General features: G+C 41.7%; 1 protein-coding gene across 1 annotated transcript in view; it reads right to left on the bottom strand.

Annotated features, from left to right (window-relative positions):
• Positions 1-18,283, bottom strand: part of LOC142364625 (apolipoprotein B-100-like) — a 90,182-nt gene that overhangs the window by 9,534 nt on the left and 62,365 nt on the right. Inside the window, 1 exon segment of the mRNA XM_075444535.1 lies at positions 852-1,062. Within this exon segment, the coding sequence (XP_075300650.1) occupies positions 852-1,062 (211 nt within the window).

Genomic DNA, 18,283 nt, shown 5'->3' with positions numbered 1-18,283 from the left:
TTCATTTTCCTTTATTCACATTTATTTTATATCTCTGCAACTTTGTTGACTTGAGCAAACTTCTAATATTATGTTAGTGCAAATCAAAGGGAATTCAGGTCCCTGATATCTGTCCAAAGCTCCCACTGATATCAGAGGCAATTCTGCATGAACAGCAAAGACAAAGACTCCCCGGGGCACCATCAAGATCACACAATTCCATGGAAGACTGAGGTTTATTAAAGAATGGGATCAGCTCATTTCACTATAGGCTTGTGAGGCAGTTTTAGAAACCCTGGCAGGCTGAACATTTTTGTTAGCTCCCCTGTAGATGTTCCCGGAAATATTCTCATCATGAAGCGTGGGAATTTTTACAGGAAGCTCTCAGTTATTTTTGGTTTTGTTGCTTATTGAGTGCCATTAGATTTCTTCATGGGGAGATGTAATAACTTTTTGTAGAGCTGAATATATCCACTAAAACATAACACTTCTCCGAACAAGCCTTGCCTTGTTTATATCCTTGGATTATCACACCTGCAATAGTACTACTACAACGTCATTTTTGTAGTCGTGTGTGTGCAAACAGGGAAGAACTAACTCAAGGAACCTGTAATACAAACTATATATATTCATATAGTAGGAAAGATCAGTTGATGTATTAGATGTATTTATTTGATGTATATGTGATGGATTACAAGTAAAGTATTTCAAGGGTTCTTAAAGAGGGTTTGAATGACAAGTTTGTATGTCTCTCTATATAAGCATTTTCTCCAAAATGGGATAGAATTTCCCAAAATTTTCAACCTTAAATAAAACCTTCAGCTACCTTATTCAAAGAGATCTGTAAAAGTCTAAGCGTCTTTCTGAGTTACCTGATCTGGCCAGTAAAAGTAACTTCAGAAATCTTCTTCTTGTTAAAGTCTAAGACAAAGGTATATGCTTTCTTCCCAGAAATGGATTCACCAGTAATTCTGAAGTTTGTACCAAATTCAACATCAACATCTGGAATGTGGACATCACTGGTCAAAGTCTTTCTGTCTCTGTTGTACCTGAAGGTCAATGTGGCCTCATGCTGCTTTACACCTGGAAAATATAATGTACTTTGGTTATTTACAACTATGGAATTTGTTCGGTACTACCTAAAACTGAAAAACAGAACATGCACAGGTCTTGAATGTTTCCAGGGATGGGGCCTCCACTACCTCTCTGGGCACTTTGCTAAGATTAATATGAATACAGAAAATCCATTAACCTTTAATTATATAAGCCATAGTTATTATATATATTATTTTGCATATATTCGGTTTATATTATATTATATACATTACATTATATATTACAGACCATGGACTTTTAGTCTGTTTGATGAGATAACAAAAATACTGCATAATGGATGAATGCCTGTATTTTGCTTTTTGTATATTTAAAGAAGGACAACTTTGAGAATACTACAATTCTCTGCTACTAAGTATTTTCTGATTATTGAGAGTTCATTCTTTGAAGGAAAAGAACACTGACTGGAAGCCTATTCAAGTCAGGAAGAATAATTTGCTCCAATCTGTCTTGGGTATGTCCCATATGAGTCTACTTAAAATAAAAGTCAAATCAAATCAAATCAAATCTAGTAAATTTGCTGCTTTCATCTGATGCTATGTCATTCTTTGGGATATTACACATGAATGCCATCACTTTTCACAACATTCTCTGCACACTTTCCAAGTTTTCACTCTGGGAATTCTAAGGTTGACCACTATATAGAAACAGAGTGTAACATCAGTTATAGTAACAGCAATAGCAACAGTAGTATAACTATTACAATAGTAACAGTAGTAACATCAATGACCAGTAGAAACAAAAGCATCCTTTAAAATTGTATGTCAACAACAGAATATTAGTTCAACAAAGGTGTATTTATGATGAATTCGATCTGCATATAAAACCAGACCTGCATAATTGGCCCTAGACTCACTTTCCTCCCTAAGGCTCCTGAAGTCTTAACTAACACTACAGTGTCATATTCTAAAAAGCCACTTCTTGGGAAGCAAGGATAGCTCACAGTCCACAGCACCACATTGATCTAGGCTGACTTTTCTGATCTTAGGAAAAAAAACTCTACTGGCCTACGTCTTTTACTACTACTACTGATGACTGTGTCCCTTTAACACAAAGTTCTATTTTAAATGTCAGTATTGCCTGCCTAATGCATTTTGCTTTACTGCTCTCCATCTTCACGCTCGCTGCAAAATAGGTTAGCAACAGCTGAGACAAGTCTGTGTGGTATCTCCAAGCTACATTAAATCTGATCAAAAGACCCCAGGCGACATTTGTGACTTTTTCTACGATTGTACAGCCTACAAAGTGAAGAGATTACATCTTTGCCACACTTACCCTCTCTAATTCTATAAGCCATTGTCCTGTTGATTTTTGTATTATTTTTGTTTTCACAGTGTTTTGGTTTCGGCTGCCGCTGGCAACAAAAGCGCCACGCGGCCGCCCCTCCCCCCGCCGGGGTGCGGAGGAGAATGGAAAGAAAACAGGCAGAAACTGGTGGGTCGGGATAAGGGCAGTTTAACAGAACAGCAAACAGAGGGAACAGTAACAACAACGATACAGATAAGGAGAAAAAAACACGACAAAATCAGACCCGCTCTCTCGGACCGCACCAGCGCCGCACGCTCCCGAGCCGAGAGAGCGTTCCCACCGCGCCGCCCCCCCCAGCCGGAACCCAGCGTGATGGCACATGGTATGGAATACCGGGCTCTGTTTGGCCAGGTGGGGTCAGCCCCCACTCCCCGGCTGTGCCCCTTCCTGGAGTCCGGTGAAAATTAACCCTGTCCTGGCCAAACCCAGGACACACAGGTTCATAAATAAAGCAGCAAAAAGCACTAGCATAAAAGGCAGTACTTACGTGTGAGAACGCCACTGCTGGGCAGCAGCAAGAGCAGCAAGAGCAGCAAGAGCTGCGCAGGGCCCATGGTGAGCCCTGAACCCTCTTGCTACTCTTTCTCTTCCTGTTTTTCCTTCTCTCCCCTTTTCACCTCTTCCCTACCACCTCAGAGGGAGAATGAGCCTTCTGATTTAGGCCTCCATTTATATAGTCTGTAGCAAGCAGCTGAGGCAAACGGTTTAGAACCTCAGAGCAAACTGCCAAAGGTGAGAGTTCCAGATCCTCACAGTGCTCCAGACAATGTTCTGCTTTGGTTGCTAGGACTCACAGAATCACAGAATCACGGAATGTTCGGGGTTGGAAGGGACCTCTGTGGGTCATCTAGTCCAACCCGCCTGCCCAAGCAGGGTCACCTACGGCAGGCTGCAGAGGACCTTGTCCAGGCAGCTCTTGAATATCTCCAGAGAAGGAGACTCCACAACCTCCCTGGGCAGCCTGTTCCAGGGCTCCATCACCCTCAGAGGGAAGAAGTTCTTCCTCATGTTCAGACGGAACTTCCTCTGCTTCAGTTTGTGTCCATTGCCCTTGTCCTGTGGCTGGGCACCACTGAAAAGAGTTTGGCCCCATCCTCCTGACACCCACCCTTCAGATATTTATAAGCATTTATATTTATAAGCTGCCTCAATATGTCTTGTAATATGTAAGAATGATTTTACTTTGTAGTATGATTCTACAAGAGACTGTACAAAAAGATCATATTTTTGCCCATAGCATTTGATCCCTTTCTGCATTCAAACATCAAGAGGTTTTGACTGTTGCTTAAAATCTATTTATTTGCTCACTTCAGCACTGCAGATAAATAGAGCTCTGGAGTCCCCAGCACTCAGAGATTTCTTAGCTATCTCCCTGTTTTGCCTGTGTCTCTTCGCTGCCTTCAGATGGTTACATGGGCTCAAGCTGAGGCTGACCAACTGCATTAATGTGACATTGCACGGGCATAAACAAATTACAGAAGTTATGACTCAACCCGTAAGCATGCAGATAACATGAGTGCACCACTCTGCTGTGACAGGTTTATATTGCTGTATTATCTAGTCAAGGGACAGCATTTTTTTCACAGCAGGTGCCACAAAATGCCACACACTACTTTTATACGTTCAGTCATCAAGAAACCCCCATGCTTTCAGCTCACTGGAAGAAGTCAGCACCCACACGGAGTTAGACAACATAAAGGTTTTCTCTTGGAAGTGAAATAAAGACTTTGGAGATGGAACCATTCTGAAGCCTGGTGACTCTCTTGCAGGGCTTACATCTTTGCATCTTTTGCAGTCTATACCACAAAGACAAGCAGCGAGTATTGGTGCACATTTGAGAAGAGAAAGGACGACTGAAACATCAAACTTTACTCCCTGATGTTCTACACTGGAAGTAGCTCCAATCTTTGGTATATGCTGCATATCTGTAATCTGCACAGATTTGGTCCTGTTCTAAAAACCAAACACCTAAATGGCAGTTCTCCAGCTGTCTTTGGATCAAGCCATCTGAGGTCAGTGCTGTGTTACATGTTTCTTTTCCCTTAAGATTTTTTTTTTTTCCTTTAGTCCACATTACTCAGAATTAGGACAGTTTGGGCCTTGGTGCTCACCATGGTAAGGCAGCACTGTTGAAGCACTAGGTACTACCAGAGACCACTAAGTTTGTTCACCATTCCCTTCAAAAAACCTAAATATCAGTATTAAAAACTATTAAAAAACAACGATGAAATTATATTTAAAAAGGAACTATTTCTGGGCATTTCAAATCTTTTTTCTTAGGAGAACCTAGCAAGGGGAAAATTCCCTAAAATAGATAAAAATGTCATCAGCGTCTGGTAACTAGCCATTCCTGTAATGAAGTTTCATGGGTTGTTGAGGAAAATGCAGGGCTTTTACTAATGCTGATGAAACAAGCTAGCTGGAACTGTCATATAGTTAATGAATTTTGCCAGTTATGCCTTCTTTCGTTACTAAAAATCTTGCCATTGCTTTAGGATGTTCTGCATGTTCATACATTGGTACTACCTAAAACTGAAAAACAGAACATGCACAGATCATTTGCAGAACACAAAGAAAGTGCAGCTCATATGTGTAAAGAATGGTAGGGGTTGGAAGGGACCTCTGTGGGTCACCTAGTCCAGCCCTCCTGCTGAAGCAGGGTCACCTACAGCAGGCTGCAGAGGACCTTGTCCAGGTGGGTCTTGAATATCTCCAGAGAAGGAGACTCCACAACCAAAGAACAACTGATAAACTGAAGGTGTACTGCCTCCTCACATGTCCAGGAAGAAGTTACGTATTTGGGTGCATTACTGTACTCTAAATCACTGGAACAGCTGCATTTCCACTGGAACTGCAGCACTTGCTTGAGAAGTAGATGACCAAGTTTCCTGATCCGTCATCACGAGAGAAGGTTTGATCCTATGTATCAGTGTCCTACGTATAATGCTACACGTGATTCTAGTTGGGAGCAGCCTTTCTGATGAACCTGCACTACTATGTAGCCACAAATTGAAGTCTGTAGAGCCAGAAAATAGAACAAGCAAATCATGAAACAACTCCTGTGCATGTTGGGACAGGTATCTGGGAGTACGAAGTCCTAGCTTCAGCTATGTATGTACTGCACATGTGGATTAAATGCAAACACAATACATATAGCAGGGACCAGGACTCAAGACTGAGTACAGGTATTGCTTACTTTCAGCTACTTAAACTCTCACTCATAAGCCATGGCACATCATACACATGAGTATATTGCTTATGATGAAAATAGATTTGATGGTCACAGTCACCCCTAGAACCCAGAAAAGCTAAGGAAACTGAGCACAGTAAATTAATGCCAGCATATAGCTGGGAGTCAGCAGAGGAAAGCATTTTTCATAGCTCCTATTCCGTAATGTGTGCTATGGTGTCCTGTATTTATGGTACATATGGCATGTCTTGGTGGTCTCCACAGTACTGTAGATCCCTTTCTTTTCAGTATGTGCGCACCTTTCTAACGTTTCTTCTGCTGCATTTAGGGACTGTCATATGAATACCACTAAACAGAAAACTCATCTAACAAACTTTAACTGAGCCTCTTAAACTAACAGGATTTGGGCTTTAAATTAGTTTCTTACCCATACTATGCATTAACATTTTATTTTTTGTAAAGTCTTTGTTGTAGGAGTTCTCCTGACATTCGAAGTCTAGATTTGATTCTAGAAAGAACAATTTATTTTATCAAATTTTGTCTTCAGACTTTGCTACACTTTTTTCCACAGCAGCACAGACAAAGCTGCATCAAGTCACTCATCTGAAACTGAACCCCCTCCTTCCTATGCTAGTCTTTTCCAGTGAGCAACTGGTTTTGCCGTGCCTGTTTTGGCAATGCCAACAAAGACTTTATAGAATCATAGAAAGTTTTGGGTCGGAAGGGACCCCTAGAGGTCATCTAGTCCAACCCCCCCGCAGCAAGCAGGGACACAGCTAACTAGATCAGGTTGCTCAGAGCCCTGTTCAGCCTGGTCTTGAATGTTTCCAGGGATGGGGCCTCCACTACCTCTCTGGGCACTTTGCTAAGATTAATATGAATACAGAAAATCCATTAACCTTTAATTATATAATCCATAGTTATTATATATATTATTTTGCATATATTCGGTTTATATTATATTATATACATTACATTATATATTACAGACCATGGACTTTTAGTCTGTTTGATGAGATAACAAAAATACTGCATAATGGATGAATGCCTGTATTTTGCTTTTTGTATATTTAAAGAAGGACAACTTTGAGAATACTACAATTCTCTGCTACTAAGTATTTTCTGATTATTGAGAGTTCATTCTTTGAAGGAAAAGAACACTGACTGGAAGCCTATTCAAGTCAGGAAGAATAATTTGCTCCAATCTGTCTTGGGTATGTCCCATATGAGTCTACTTAAAATAAAAGTCAAATCAAATCAAATCAAATCTAGTAAATTTGCTGCTTTCATCTGATGCTATGTCATTCTTTGGGATATTACACATGAATGCCATCACTTTTCACAACATTCTCTGCACACTTTCCAAGTTTTCACTCTGGGAATTCTAAGGTTGACCACTATATAGAAACAGAGTGTAACATCAGTTATAGTAACAGCAATAGCAACAGTAGTATAACTATTACAATAGTAACAGTAGTAACATCAATGACCAGTAGAAACAAAAGCATCCTTTAAAATTGTATGTCAACAACAGAATATTAGTTCAACAAAGGTGTATTTATGATGAATTCGATCTGCATATAAAACCAGACCTGCATAATTGGCCCTAGACTCACTTTCCTCCCTAAGGCTCCTGAAGTCTTAACTAACACTACAGTGTCATATTCTAAAAAGCCACTTCTTGGGAAGCAAGGATAGCTCACAGTCCACAGCACCACATTGATCTAGGCTGACTTTTCTGATCTTAGGAAAAAAAACTCTACTGGCCTACGTCTTTTACTACTACTACTGATGACTGTGTCCCTTTAACACAAAGTTCTATTTTAAATGTCAGTATTGCCTGCCTAATGCATTTTGCTTTACTGCTCTCCATCTTCACGCTCGCTGCAAAATAGGTTAGCAACAGCTGAGACAAGTCTGTGTGGTATCTCCAAGCTACATTAAATCTGATCAAAAGACCCCAGGCGACATTTGTGACTTTTTCTACGATTGTACAGCCTACAAAGTGAAGAGATTACATCTTTGCCACACTTACCCTCTCTAATTCTATAAGCCATTGTCCTGTTGATTTTTGTATTATTTTTGTTTTCACAGTGTTTTGGTTTCGGCTGCCGCTGGCAACAAAAGCGCCACGCGGCCGCCCCTCCCCCCGCCGGGGTGCGGAGGAGAATGGAAAGAAAACAGGCAGAAACTGGTGGGTCGGGATAAGGGCAGTTTAACAGAACAGCAAACAGAGGGAACAGTAACAACAACGATACAGATAAGGAGAAAAAAACACGACAAAATCAGACCCGCTCTCTCGGACCGCACCAGCGCCGCACGCTCCCGAGCCGAGAGAGCGTTCCCACCGCGCCGCCCCCCCCAACCGGAACCCAGCGTGATGGCACATGGTATGGAATACCGGGCTCTGTTTGGCCAGGTGGGGTCAGCCCCCACTCCCCGGCTGTGCCCCTTCCTGGAGTCCGGTGAAAATTAACCCTGTCCTGGCCAAACCCAGGACACACAGGTTCATAAATAAAGCAGCAAAAAGCACTAGCATAAAAGGCAGTACTTACGTGTGAGAACGCCACTGCTGGGCAGCAGCAAGAGCAGCAAGAGCAGCAAGAGCTGCGCAGGGCCCATGGTGAGCCCTGAACCCTCTTGCTACTCTTTCTCTTCCTGTTTTTCCTTCTCTCCCCTTTTCACCTCTTCCCTACCGCCTCAGAGGGAGAATGAGCCTTCTGATTTAGGCCTCCATTTATATAGTCTGTAGCAAGCAGCTGAGGCAAACGGTTTAGAACCTCAGAGCAAATTGCCAAAGGTGAGAGTTCCAGATCCTCACAGTGCTCCAGACAATGTTCTGCTTTGGTTGCTAGGACTCACAGAATCACAGAATCACGGAATGTTCGGGGTTGGAAGGGACCTCTGTGGGTCATCTAGTCCAACCCGCCTGCCCAAGCAGGGTCACCTACGGCAGGCTGCAGAGGACCTTGTCCAGGCAGCTCTTGAATATCTCCAGAGAAGGAGACTCCACAACCTCCCTGGGCAGCCTGTTCCAGGGCTCCATCACCCTCAGAGGGAAGAAGTTCTTCCTCATGTTCAGACGGAACTTCCTCTGCTTCAGTTTGTGTCCATTGCCCTTGTCCTGTGGCTGGGCACCACTGAAAAGAGTTTGGCCCCATCCTCCTGACACCCACCCTTCAGATATTTATAAGCATTTATATTTATAAGCTGCCTCAATATGTCTTGTAATATGTAAGAATGATTTTACTTTGTAGTATGATTCTACAAGAGACTGTACAAAAAGATCATATTTTTGCCCATAGCATTTGATCCCTTTCTGCATTCAAACATCAAGAGGTTTTGACTGTTGCTTAAAATCTATTTATTTGCTCACTTCAGCACTGCAGATAAATAGAGCTCTGGAGTCCCCAGCACTCAGAGATTTCTTAGCTATCTCCCTGTTTTGCCTGTGTCTCTTCGCTGCCTTCAGATGGTTACATGGGCTCAAGCTGAGGCTGACCAACTGCATTAATGTGACATTGCACGGGCATAAACAAATTACAGAAGTTATGACTCAACCCGTAAGCATGCAGATAACATGAGTGCACCACTCTGCTGTGACAGGTTTATATTGCTGTATTATCTAGTCAAGGGACAGCATTTTTTTCACAGCAGGTGCCACAAAATGCCACACACTACTTTTATACGTTCAGTCATCAAGAAACCCCCATGCTTTCAGCTCACTGGAAGAAGTCAGCACCCACACGGAGTTAGACAACATAAAGGTTTTCTCTTGGAAGTGAAATAAAGACTTTGGAGATGGAACCATTCTGAAGCCTGGTGACTCTCTTGCAGGGCTTACATCTTTGCATCTTTTGCAGTCTATACCACAAAGACAAGCAGCGAGTATTGGTGCACATTTGAGAAGAGAAAGGACGACTGAAACATCAAACTTTACTCCCTGATGTTCTACACTGGAAGTAGCTCCAATCTTTGGTATATGCTGCATATCTGTAATCTGCACAGATTTGGTCCTGTTCTAAAAACCAAACACCTAAATGGCAGTTCTCCAGCTGTCTTTGGATCAAGCCATCTGAGGTCAGTGCTGTGTTACATGTTTCTTTTCCCTTAAGATTTTTTTTTTTCCTTTAGTCCACATTACTCAGAATTAGGACAGTTTGGGCCTTGGTGCTCACCATGGTAAGGCAGCACTGTTGAAGCACTAGGTACTACCAGAGACCACTAAGTTTGTTCACCATTCCCTTCAAAAAACCTAAATATCAGTATTAAAAACTATTAAAAAACAATGATGAAATTATATTTAAAAAGGAACTATTTCTGGGCATTTCAAATCTTTTTTCTTAGGAGAACCTATCAAGGGGAAAATTCCCTAAAACAGATAAAAATGTCATCAGCGTCTGGTAACTAGCCATTCCTGTAATGAAGTTTCATGGGTTGTTGAGGAAAATGCAGGGCTTTTACTAATGCTGATGAAACAAGCTAGCTGGAACTGTCATATAGTTAATGAATTTTGCCAGTTATGCCTTCTTTCGTTACTAAAAATCTTGCCATTGCTTTAGGATGTTCTGCATGTTCATACATTGGTACTACCTAAAACTGAAAAACAGAACATGCACAGATCATTTGCAGAACACAAAGAAAGTGCAGCTCATATGTGTAAAGAATGGTAGGGGTTGGAAGGGACCTCTGTGGGTCACCTAGTCCAGCCCTCCTGCTGAAGCAGGGTCACCTACAGCAGGCTGCAGAGGACCTTGTCCAGGTGGGTCTTGAATATCTCCAGAGAAGGAGACTCCACAACCAAAGAACAACTGATAAACTGAAGGTGTACTGCCTCCTCACATGTCCAGGAAGAAGTTACGTATTTGGGTGCATTACTGTACTCTAAATCACTGGAACAGCTGCATTTCCACTGGAACTGCAGCACTTGCTTGAGAAGTAGATGACCAAGTTTCCTGATCCGTCATCACGAGAGAAGGTTTGATCCTATGTATCAGTGTCCTACGTATAATGCTACACGTGATTCTAGTTGGGAGCAGCCTTTCTGATGAACCTGCACTACTATGTAGCCACAAATTGAAGTCTGTAGAGCCAGAAAATAGAACAAGCAAATCATGAAACAACTCCTGTGCATGTTGGGACAGGTATCTGGGAGTACGAAGTCCTAGCTTCAGCTATGTATGTACTGCACATGTGGATTAAATGCAAACACAATACATATAGCAGGGACCAGGACTCAAGACTGAGTACAGGTATTGCTTACTTTCAGCTACTTAAACTCTCACTCATAAGCCATGGCACATCATACACATGAGTATATTGCTTATGATGAAAATAGATTTGATGGTCACAGTCACCCCTAGAACCCAGAAAAGCTAAGGAAACTGAGCACAGTAAATTAATGCCAGCATATAGCTGGGAGTCAGCAGAGGAAAGCATTTTTCATAGCTCCTATTCCGTAATGTGTGCTATGGTGTCCTGTATTTATGGTACATATGGCATGTCTTGGTGGTCTCCACAGTACTGTAGATCCCTTTCTTTTCAGTATGTGCGCACCTTTCTAACGTTTCTTCTGCTGCATTTAGGGACTGTCATATGAATACCACTAAACAGAAAACTCATCTAACAAACTTTAACTGAGCCTCTTAAACTAACAGGATTTGGGCTTTAAATTAGTTTCTTACCCATACTATGCATTAACATTTTATTTTTTGTAAAGTCTTTGTTGTAGGAGTTCTCCTGACATTCGAAGTCTAGATTTGATTCTAGAAAGAACAATTTATTTTATCAAATTTTGTCTTCAGACTTTGCTACACTTTTTTCCACAGCAGCACAGACAAAGCTGCATCAAGTCACTCATCTGAAACTGAACCCCCTCCTTCCTATGCTAGTCTTTTCCAGTGAGCAACTGGTTTTGCCGTGCCTGTTTTGGCAATGCCAACAAAGACTTTATAGAATCATAGAAAGTTTTGGGTCGGAAGGGACCCCTAGAGGTCATCTAGTCCAACCCCCCCGCAGCAAGCAGGGACACGGCTAACTAGATCAGGTTGCTCAGAGCCCTGTTCAGCCTGGTCTTGAATGTTTCCAGGGATGGGGCCTCCACTACCTCTCTGGGCACTTTGCTAAGATTAATATGAATACAGAAAATCCATTAACCTTTAATTATATAATCCATAGTTATTATATATATTATTTTGCATATATTCGGTTTATATTATATTATATACATTACATTATATATTACAGACCATGGACTTTTAGTCTGTTTGATGAGATAACAAAAATACTGCATAATGGATGAATGCCTGTATTTTGCTTTTTGTATATTTAAAGAAGGACAACTTTGAGAATACTACAATTCTCTGCTACTAAGTATTTTCTGATTATTGAGAGTTCATTCTTTGAAGGAAAAGAACACTGACTGGAAGCCTATTCAAGTCAGGAAGAATAATTTGCTCCAATCTGTCTTGGGTATGTCCCATATGAGTCTACTTAAAATAAAAGTCAAATCAAATCAAATCAAATCTAGTAAATTTGCTGCTTTCATCTGATGCTATGTCATTCTTTGGGATATTACACATGAATGCCATCACTTTTCACAACATTCTCTGCACACTTTCCAAGTTTTCACTCTGGGAATTCTAAGGTTGACCACTATATAGAAACAGAGTGTAACATCAGTTATAGTAACAGCAATAGCAACAGTAGTATAACTATTACAATAGTAACAGTAGTAACATCAATGACCAGTAGAAACAAAAGCATCCTTTAAAATTGTATGTCAACAACAGAATATTAGTTCAACAAAGGTGTATTTATGATGAATTCGATCTGCATATAAAACCAGACCTGCATAATTGGCCCTAGACTCACTTTCCTCCCTAAGGCTCCTGAAGTCTTAACTAACACTACAGTGTCATATTCTAAAAAGCCACTTCTTGGGAAGCAAGGATAGCTCACAGTCCACAGCACCACATTGATCTAGGCTGACTTTTCTGATCTTAGGAAAAAAAACTCTACTGGCCTACGTCTTTTACTACTACTACTGATGACTGTGTCCCTTTAACACAAAGTTCTATTTTAAATGTCAGTATTGCCTGCCTAATGCATTTTGCTTTACTGCTCTCCATCTTCACGCTCGCTGCAAAATAGGTTAGCAACAGCTGAGACAAGTCTGTGTGGTATCTCCAAGCTACATTAAATCTGATCAAAAGACCCCAGGCGACATTTGTGACTTTTTCTACGATTGTACAGCCTACAAAGTGAAGAGATTACATCTTTGCCACACTTACCCTCTCTAATTCTATAAGCCATTGTCCTGTTGATTTTTGTATTATTTTTGTTTTCACAGTGTTTTGGTTTCGGCTGCCGCTGGCAACAAAAGCGCCACGCGGCCGCCCCTCCCCCCGCCGGGGTGCGGAGGAGAATGGAAAGAAAACAGGCAGAAACTGGTGGGTCGGGATAAGGGCAGTTTAACAGAACAGCAAACAGAGGGAACAGTAACAACAACGATACAGATAAGGAGAAAAAAACACGACAAAATCAGACCCGCTCTCTCGGACCGCACCAGCGCCGCACGCTCCCGAGCCGAGAGAGCGTTCCCACCGCGCCGCCCCCCCCAACCGGAACCCAGCGTGATGGCACATGGTATGGAATACCGGGCTCTGTTTGGCCAGGTGGGGTCAGCCCCCACTCCCCGGCTGTGCCCCTTCCTGGAGTCCGGTGAAAATTAACCCTGTCCTGGCCAAACCCAGGACACACAGGTTCATAAATAAAGCAGCAAAAAGCACTAGCATAAAAGGCAGTACTTACGTGTGAGAACGCCACTGCAGGGCAGCAGCAAGAGCAGCAAGAGCAGCAAGAGCTGCGCAGGGCCCATGGTGAGCCCTGAACCCTCTTGCTACTCTTTCTCTTCCTGTTTTTCCTTCTCTCCCCTTTTCACCTCTTCCCTACCGCCTCAGAGGGAGAATGAGCCTTCTGATTTAGGCCTCCATTTATATAGTCTGTAGCAAGCAGCTGAGGCAAACGGTTTAGAACCTCAGAGCAAACTGCCAAAGGTGAGAGTTCCAGATCCTCACAGTGCTCCAGACAATGTTCTGCTTTGGTTGCTAGGACTCACAGAATCACAGAATCACGGAATGTTCGGGGTTGGAAGGGACCTCTGTGGGTCATCTAGTCCAACCCGCCTGCCCAAGCAGGGTCACCTACGGCAGGCTGCAGAGGACCTTGTCCAGGCAGCTCTTGAATATCTCCAGAGAAGGAGACTCCACAACCTCCCTGGGCAGCCTGTTCCAGGGCTCCATCACCCTCAGAGGGAAGAAGTTCTTCCTCATGTTCAGACGGAACTTCCTCTGCTTCAGTTTGTGTCCATTGCCCTTGTCCTGTGGCTGGGCACCACTGAAAAGAGTTTGGCCCCATCCTCCTGACACCCACCCTTCAGATATTTATAAGCATTTATATTTATAAGCTGCCTCAATATGTCTTGTAATATGTAAGAATGATTTTACTTTGTAGTATGATTCTACAAGAGACTGTACAAAAAGATCATATTTTTGCCCATAGCATTTGATCCCTTTCTGCATTCAAACATCAAGAGGTTTTGACTGTTGCTTAAAATCTATTTATTTGCTCACTTCAGCACTGCAGATAAATAGAGCTCTGGAGTCCCCAGCACTCAGAGATTTCTTAGCTATCTCCCTGTTTTGCCTGTGTCTCTTCGCTGCCTTCAGATGGTTACATGGGCTCAAGCTGAGGCTGACCAACTGCATTAATGTGACATTGCACGGGCATAAACAAATTACAGAAGTTATGACTCAACCCGTAAGCATGCAGATAACATGAGTGCACCACTCTGCTGTGACAGGTTTATATCGCTGTATTATCTAGTCAAGGGACAGCATTTTTTTCACAGCAGGTGCCACAAAATGCCACACACTACTTTTATACGTTCAGTCATCAAGAAACCCCCATGCTTTCAGCTCACTGGAAGAAGTCAGCACCCACACGGAGTTAGACAACATAAAGGTTTTCTCTTGGAAGTGAAATAAAGACTTTGGAGATGGAACCATTCTGAAGCCTGGTGACTCTCTTGCAGGGCTTACATCTTTGCATCTTTTGCAGTCTATACCACAAAGACAAGCAGCGAGTATTGGTGCACATTTGAGAAGAGAAAGGACGACTGAAACATCAAACTTTACTCCCTGATGTTCTACACTGGAAGTAGCTCCAATCTTTGGTATATGCTGCATATCTGTAATCTGCACAGATTTGGTCCTGTTCTAAAAACCAAACACCTAAATGGCAGTTCTCCAGCTGTCTTTGGATCAAGCCATCTGAGGTCAGTGCTGTGTTACATGTTTCTTTTCCCTTAAGATTTTTTTTTTTTCCTTTAGTCCACATTACTCAGAATTAGGACAGTTTGGGCCTTGGTGCTCACCATGGTAAGGCAGCACTGTTGAAGCACTAGGTACTACCAGAGACCACTAAGTTTGTTCACCATTCCCTTCAAAAAACCTAAATATCAGTATTAAAAACTATTAAAAAACAACGATGAAATTATATTTAAAAAGGAACTATTTCTGGGCATTTCAAATCTTTTTTCTTAGGAGAACCTAGCAAGGGGAAAATTCCCTAAAATAGATAAAAATGTCATCAGCGTCTGGTAACTAGCCATTCCTGTAATGAAGTTTCATGGGTTGTTGAGGAAAATGCAGGGCTTTTACTAATGCTGATGAAACAAGCTAGCTGGAACTGTCATATAGTTAATGAATTTTGCCAGTTATGCCTTCTTTCGTTACTAAAAATCTTGCCATTGCTTTAGGATGTTCTGCATGTTCATACATTGGTACTACCTAAAACTGAAAAACAGAACATGCACAGATCATTTGCAGAACACAAAGAAAGTGCAGCTCATATGTGTAAAGAATGGTAGGGGTTGGAAGGGACCTCTGTGGGTCACCTAGTCCAGCCCTCCTGCTGAAGCAGGGTCACCTACAGCAGGCTGCAGAGGACCTTGTCCAGGTGGGTCTTGAATATCTCCAGAGAAGGAGACTCCACAACCAAAGAACAACTGATAAACTGAAGGTGTACTGCCTCCTCACATGTCCAGGAAGAAGTTACGTATTTGGGTGCATTACTGTACTCTAAATCACTGGAACAGCTGCATTTCCACTGGAACTGCAGCACTTGCTTGAGAAGTAGATGACCAAGTTTCCTGATCCGTCATCACGAGAGAAGGTTTGATCCTATGTATCAGTGTCCTACGTATAATGCTACACGTGATTCTAGTTGGGAGCAGCCTTTCTGATGAACCTGCACTACTATGTAGCCACAAATTGAAGTCTGTAGAGCCAGAAAATAGAACAAGCAAATCATGAAACAACTCCTGTGCATGTTGGGACAGGTATCTGGGAGTACGAAGTCCTAGCTTCAGCTATGTATGTACTGCACATGTGGATTAAATGCAAACACAATACATATAGCAGGGACCAGGACTCAAGACTGAGTACAGGTATTGCTTACTTTCAGCTACTTAAACTCTCACTCATAAGCCATGGCACATCATACACATGAGTATATTGCTTATGATGAAAATAGATTTGATGGTCACAGTCACCCCTAGAACCCAGAAAAGCTAAGGAAACTGAGCACAGTAAATTAATGCCAGCATATAGCTGGGAGTCAGCAGAGGAAAGCATTTTTCATAGCTCCTATTCCGTAATGTGTGCTATGGTGTCCTGTATTTATGGTACATATGGCATGTCTTGGTGGTCTCCACAGTACTGTAGATCCCTTTCTTTTCAGTATGTGCGCACCTTTCTAACGTTTCTTCTGCTGCATTTAGGGACTGTCATATGAATACCACTAAACAGAAAACTCATCTAACAAACTTTAACTGAGCCTCTTAAACTAACAGGATTTGGGCTTTAAATTAGTTTCTTACCCATACTATGCATTAACATTTTATTTTTTGTAAAGTCTTTGTTGTAGGAGTTCTCCTGACATTCGAAGTCTAGATTTGATTCTAGAAAGAACAATTTATTTTATCAAATTTTGTCTTCAGACTTTGCTACACTTTTTTCCACAGCAGCACAGACAAAGCTGCATCAAGTCACTCATCTGAAACTGAACCCCCTCCTTCCTATGCTAGTCTTTTCCAGTGAGCAACTGGTTTTGCCGTGCCTGTTTTGGCAATGCCAACAAAGACTTTATAGAATCATAGAAAGTTTTGGGTCGGAAGGGACCCCTAGAGGTCATCTAGTCCAACCCCCCCGCAGCAAGCAGGGACACGGCTAACTAGATCAGGTTGCTCAGAGCCCTGTTCAGCCTGGTCTTGAATGTTTCCAGGGATGGGGCCTCCACTACCTCTCTGGGCACTTTGCTAAGATTAATATGAATACAGAAAATCCATTAACCTTTAATTATATAAGCCATAGTTATTATATATATTATTTTGCATATATTCGGTTTATATTATATTATATACATTACATTATATATTACAGACCATGGACTTTTAGTCTGTTTGATGAGATAACAAAAATACTGCATAATGGATGAATGCCTGTATTTTGCTTTTTGTATATTTAAAGAAGGACAACTTTGAGAATACTACAATTCTCTGCTACTAAGTATTTTCTGATTATTGAGAGTTCATTCTTTGAAGGAAAAGAACACTGACTGGAAGCCTATTCAAGTCAGGAAGAATAATTTGCTCCAATCTGTCTTGGGTATGTCCCATATGAGTCTACTTAAAATAAAAGTCAAATCAAATCAAATCAAATCTAGTAAATTTGCTGCTTTCATCTGATGCTATGTCATTCTTTGGGATATTACACATGAATGCCATCACTTTTCACAACATTCTCTGCACACTTTCCAAGTTTTCACTCTGGGAATTCTAAGGTTGACCACTATATAGAAACAGAGTGTAACATCAGTTATAGTAACAGCAATAGCAACAGTAGTATAACTATTACAATAGTAACAGTAGTAACATCAATGACCAGTAGAAACAAAAGCATCCTTTAAAATTGTATGTCAACAACAGAATATTAGTTCAACAAAGGTGTATTTATGATGAATTCGATCTGCATATAAAACCAGACCTGCATAATTGGCCCTAGACTCACTTTCCTCCCTAAGGCTCCTGAAGTCTTAACTAACACTACAGTGTCATATTCTAAAAAGCCACTTCTTGGGAAGCAAGGATAGCTCACAGTCCACAGCACCACATTGATCTAGGCTGACTTTTCTGATCTTAGGAAAAAAAACTCTACTGGCCTACGTCTTTTACTACTACTACTGATGACTGTGTCCCTTTAACACAAAGTTCTATTTTAAATGTCAGTATTGCCTGCCTAATGCATTTTGCTTTACTGCTCTCCATCTTCACGCTCGCTGCAAAATAGGTTAGCAACAGCTGAGACAAGTCTGTGTGGTATCTCCAAGCTACATTAAATCTGATCAAAAGACCCCAGGCGACATTTGTGACTTTTTCTACGATTGTACAGCCTACAAAGTGAAGAGATTACATCTTTGCCACACTTACCCTCTCTAATTCTATAAGCCATTGTCCTGTTGATTTTTGTATTATTTTTGTTTTCACAGTGTTTTGGTTTCGGCTGCCGCTGGCAACAAAAGCGCCACGCGGCCGCCCCTCCCCCCGCCGGGGTGCGGAGGAGAATGGAAAGA

This window comes from Opisthocomus hoazin, chromosome 2, assembly GCF_030867145.1.
Source record: "Opisthocomus hoazin isolate bOpiHoa1 chromosome 2, bOpiHoa1.hap1, whole genome shotgun sequence".
In the NCBI taxonomy this organism is placed as follows: domain Eukaryota; kingdom Metazoa; phylum Chordata; class Aves; order Opisthocomiformes; family Opisthocomidae; genus Opisthocomus; species Opisthocomus hoazin.
Note: the sequence above shows the minus strand (reverse complement) of the source record. Positions and strands in the feature narration are given on the sequence as shown.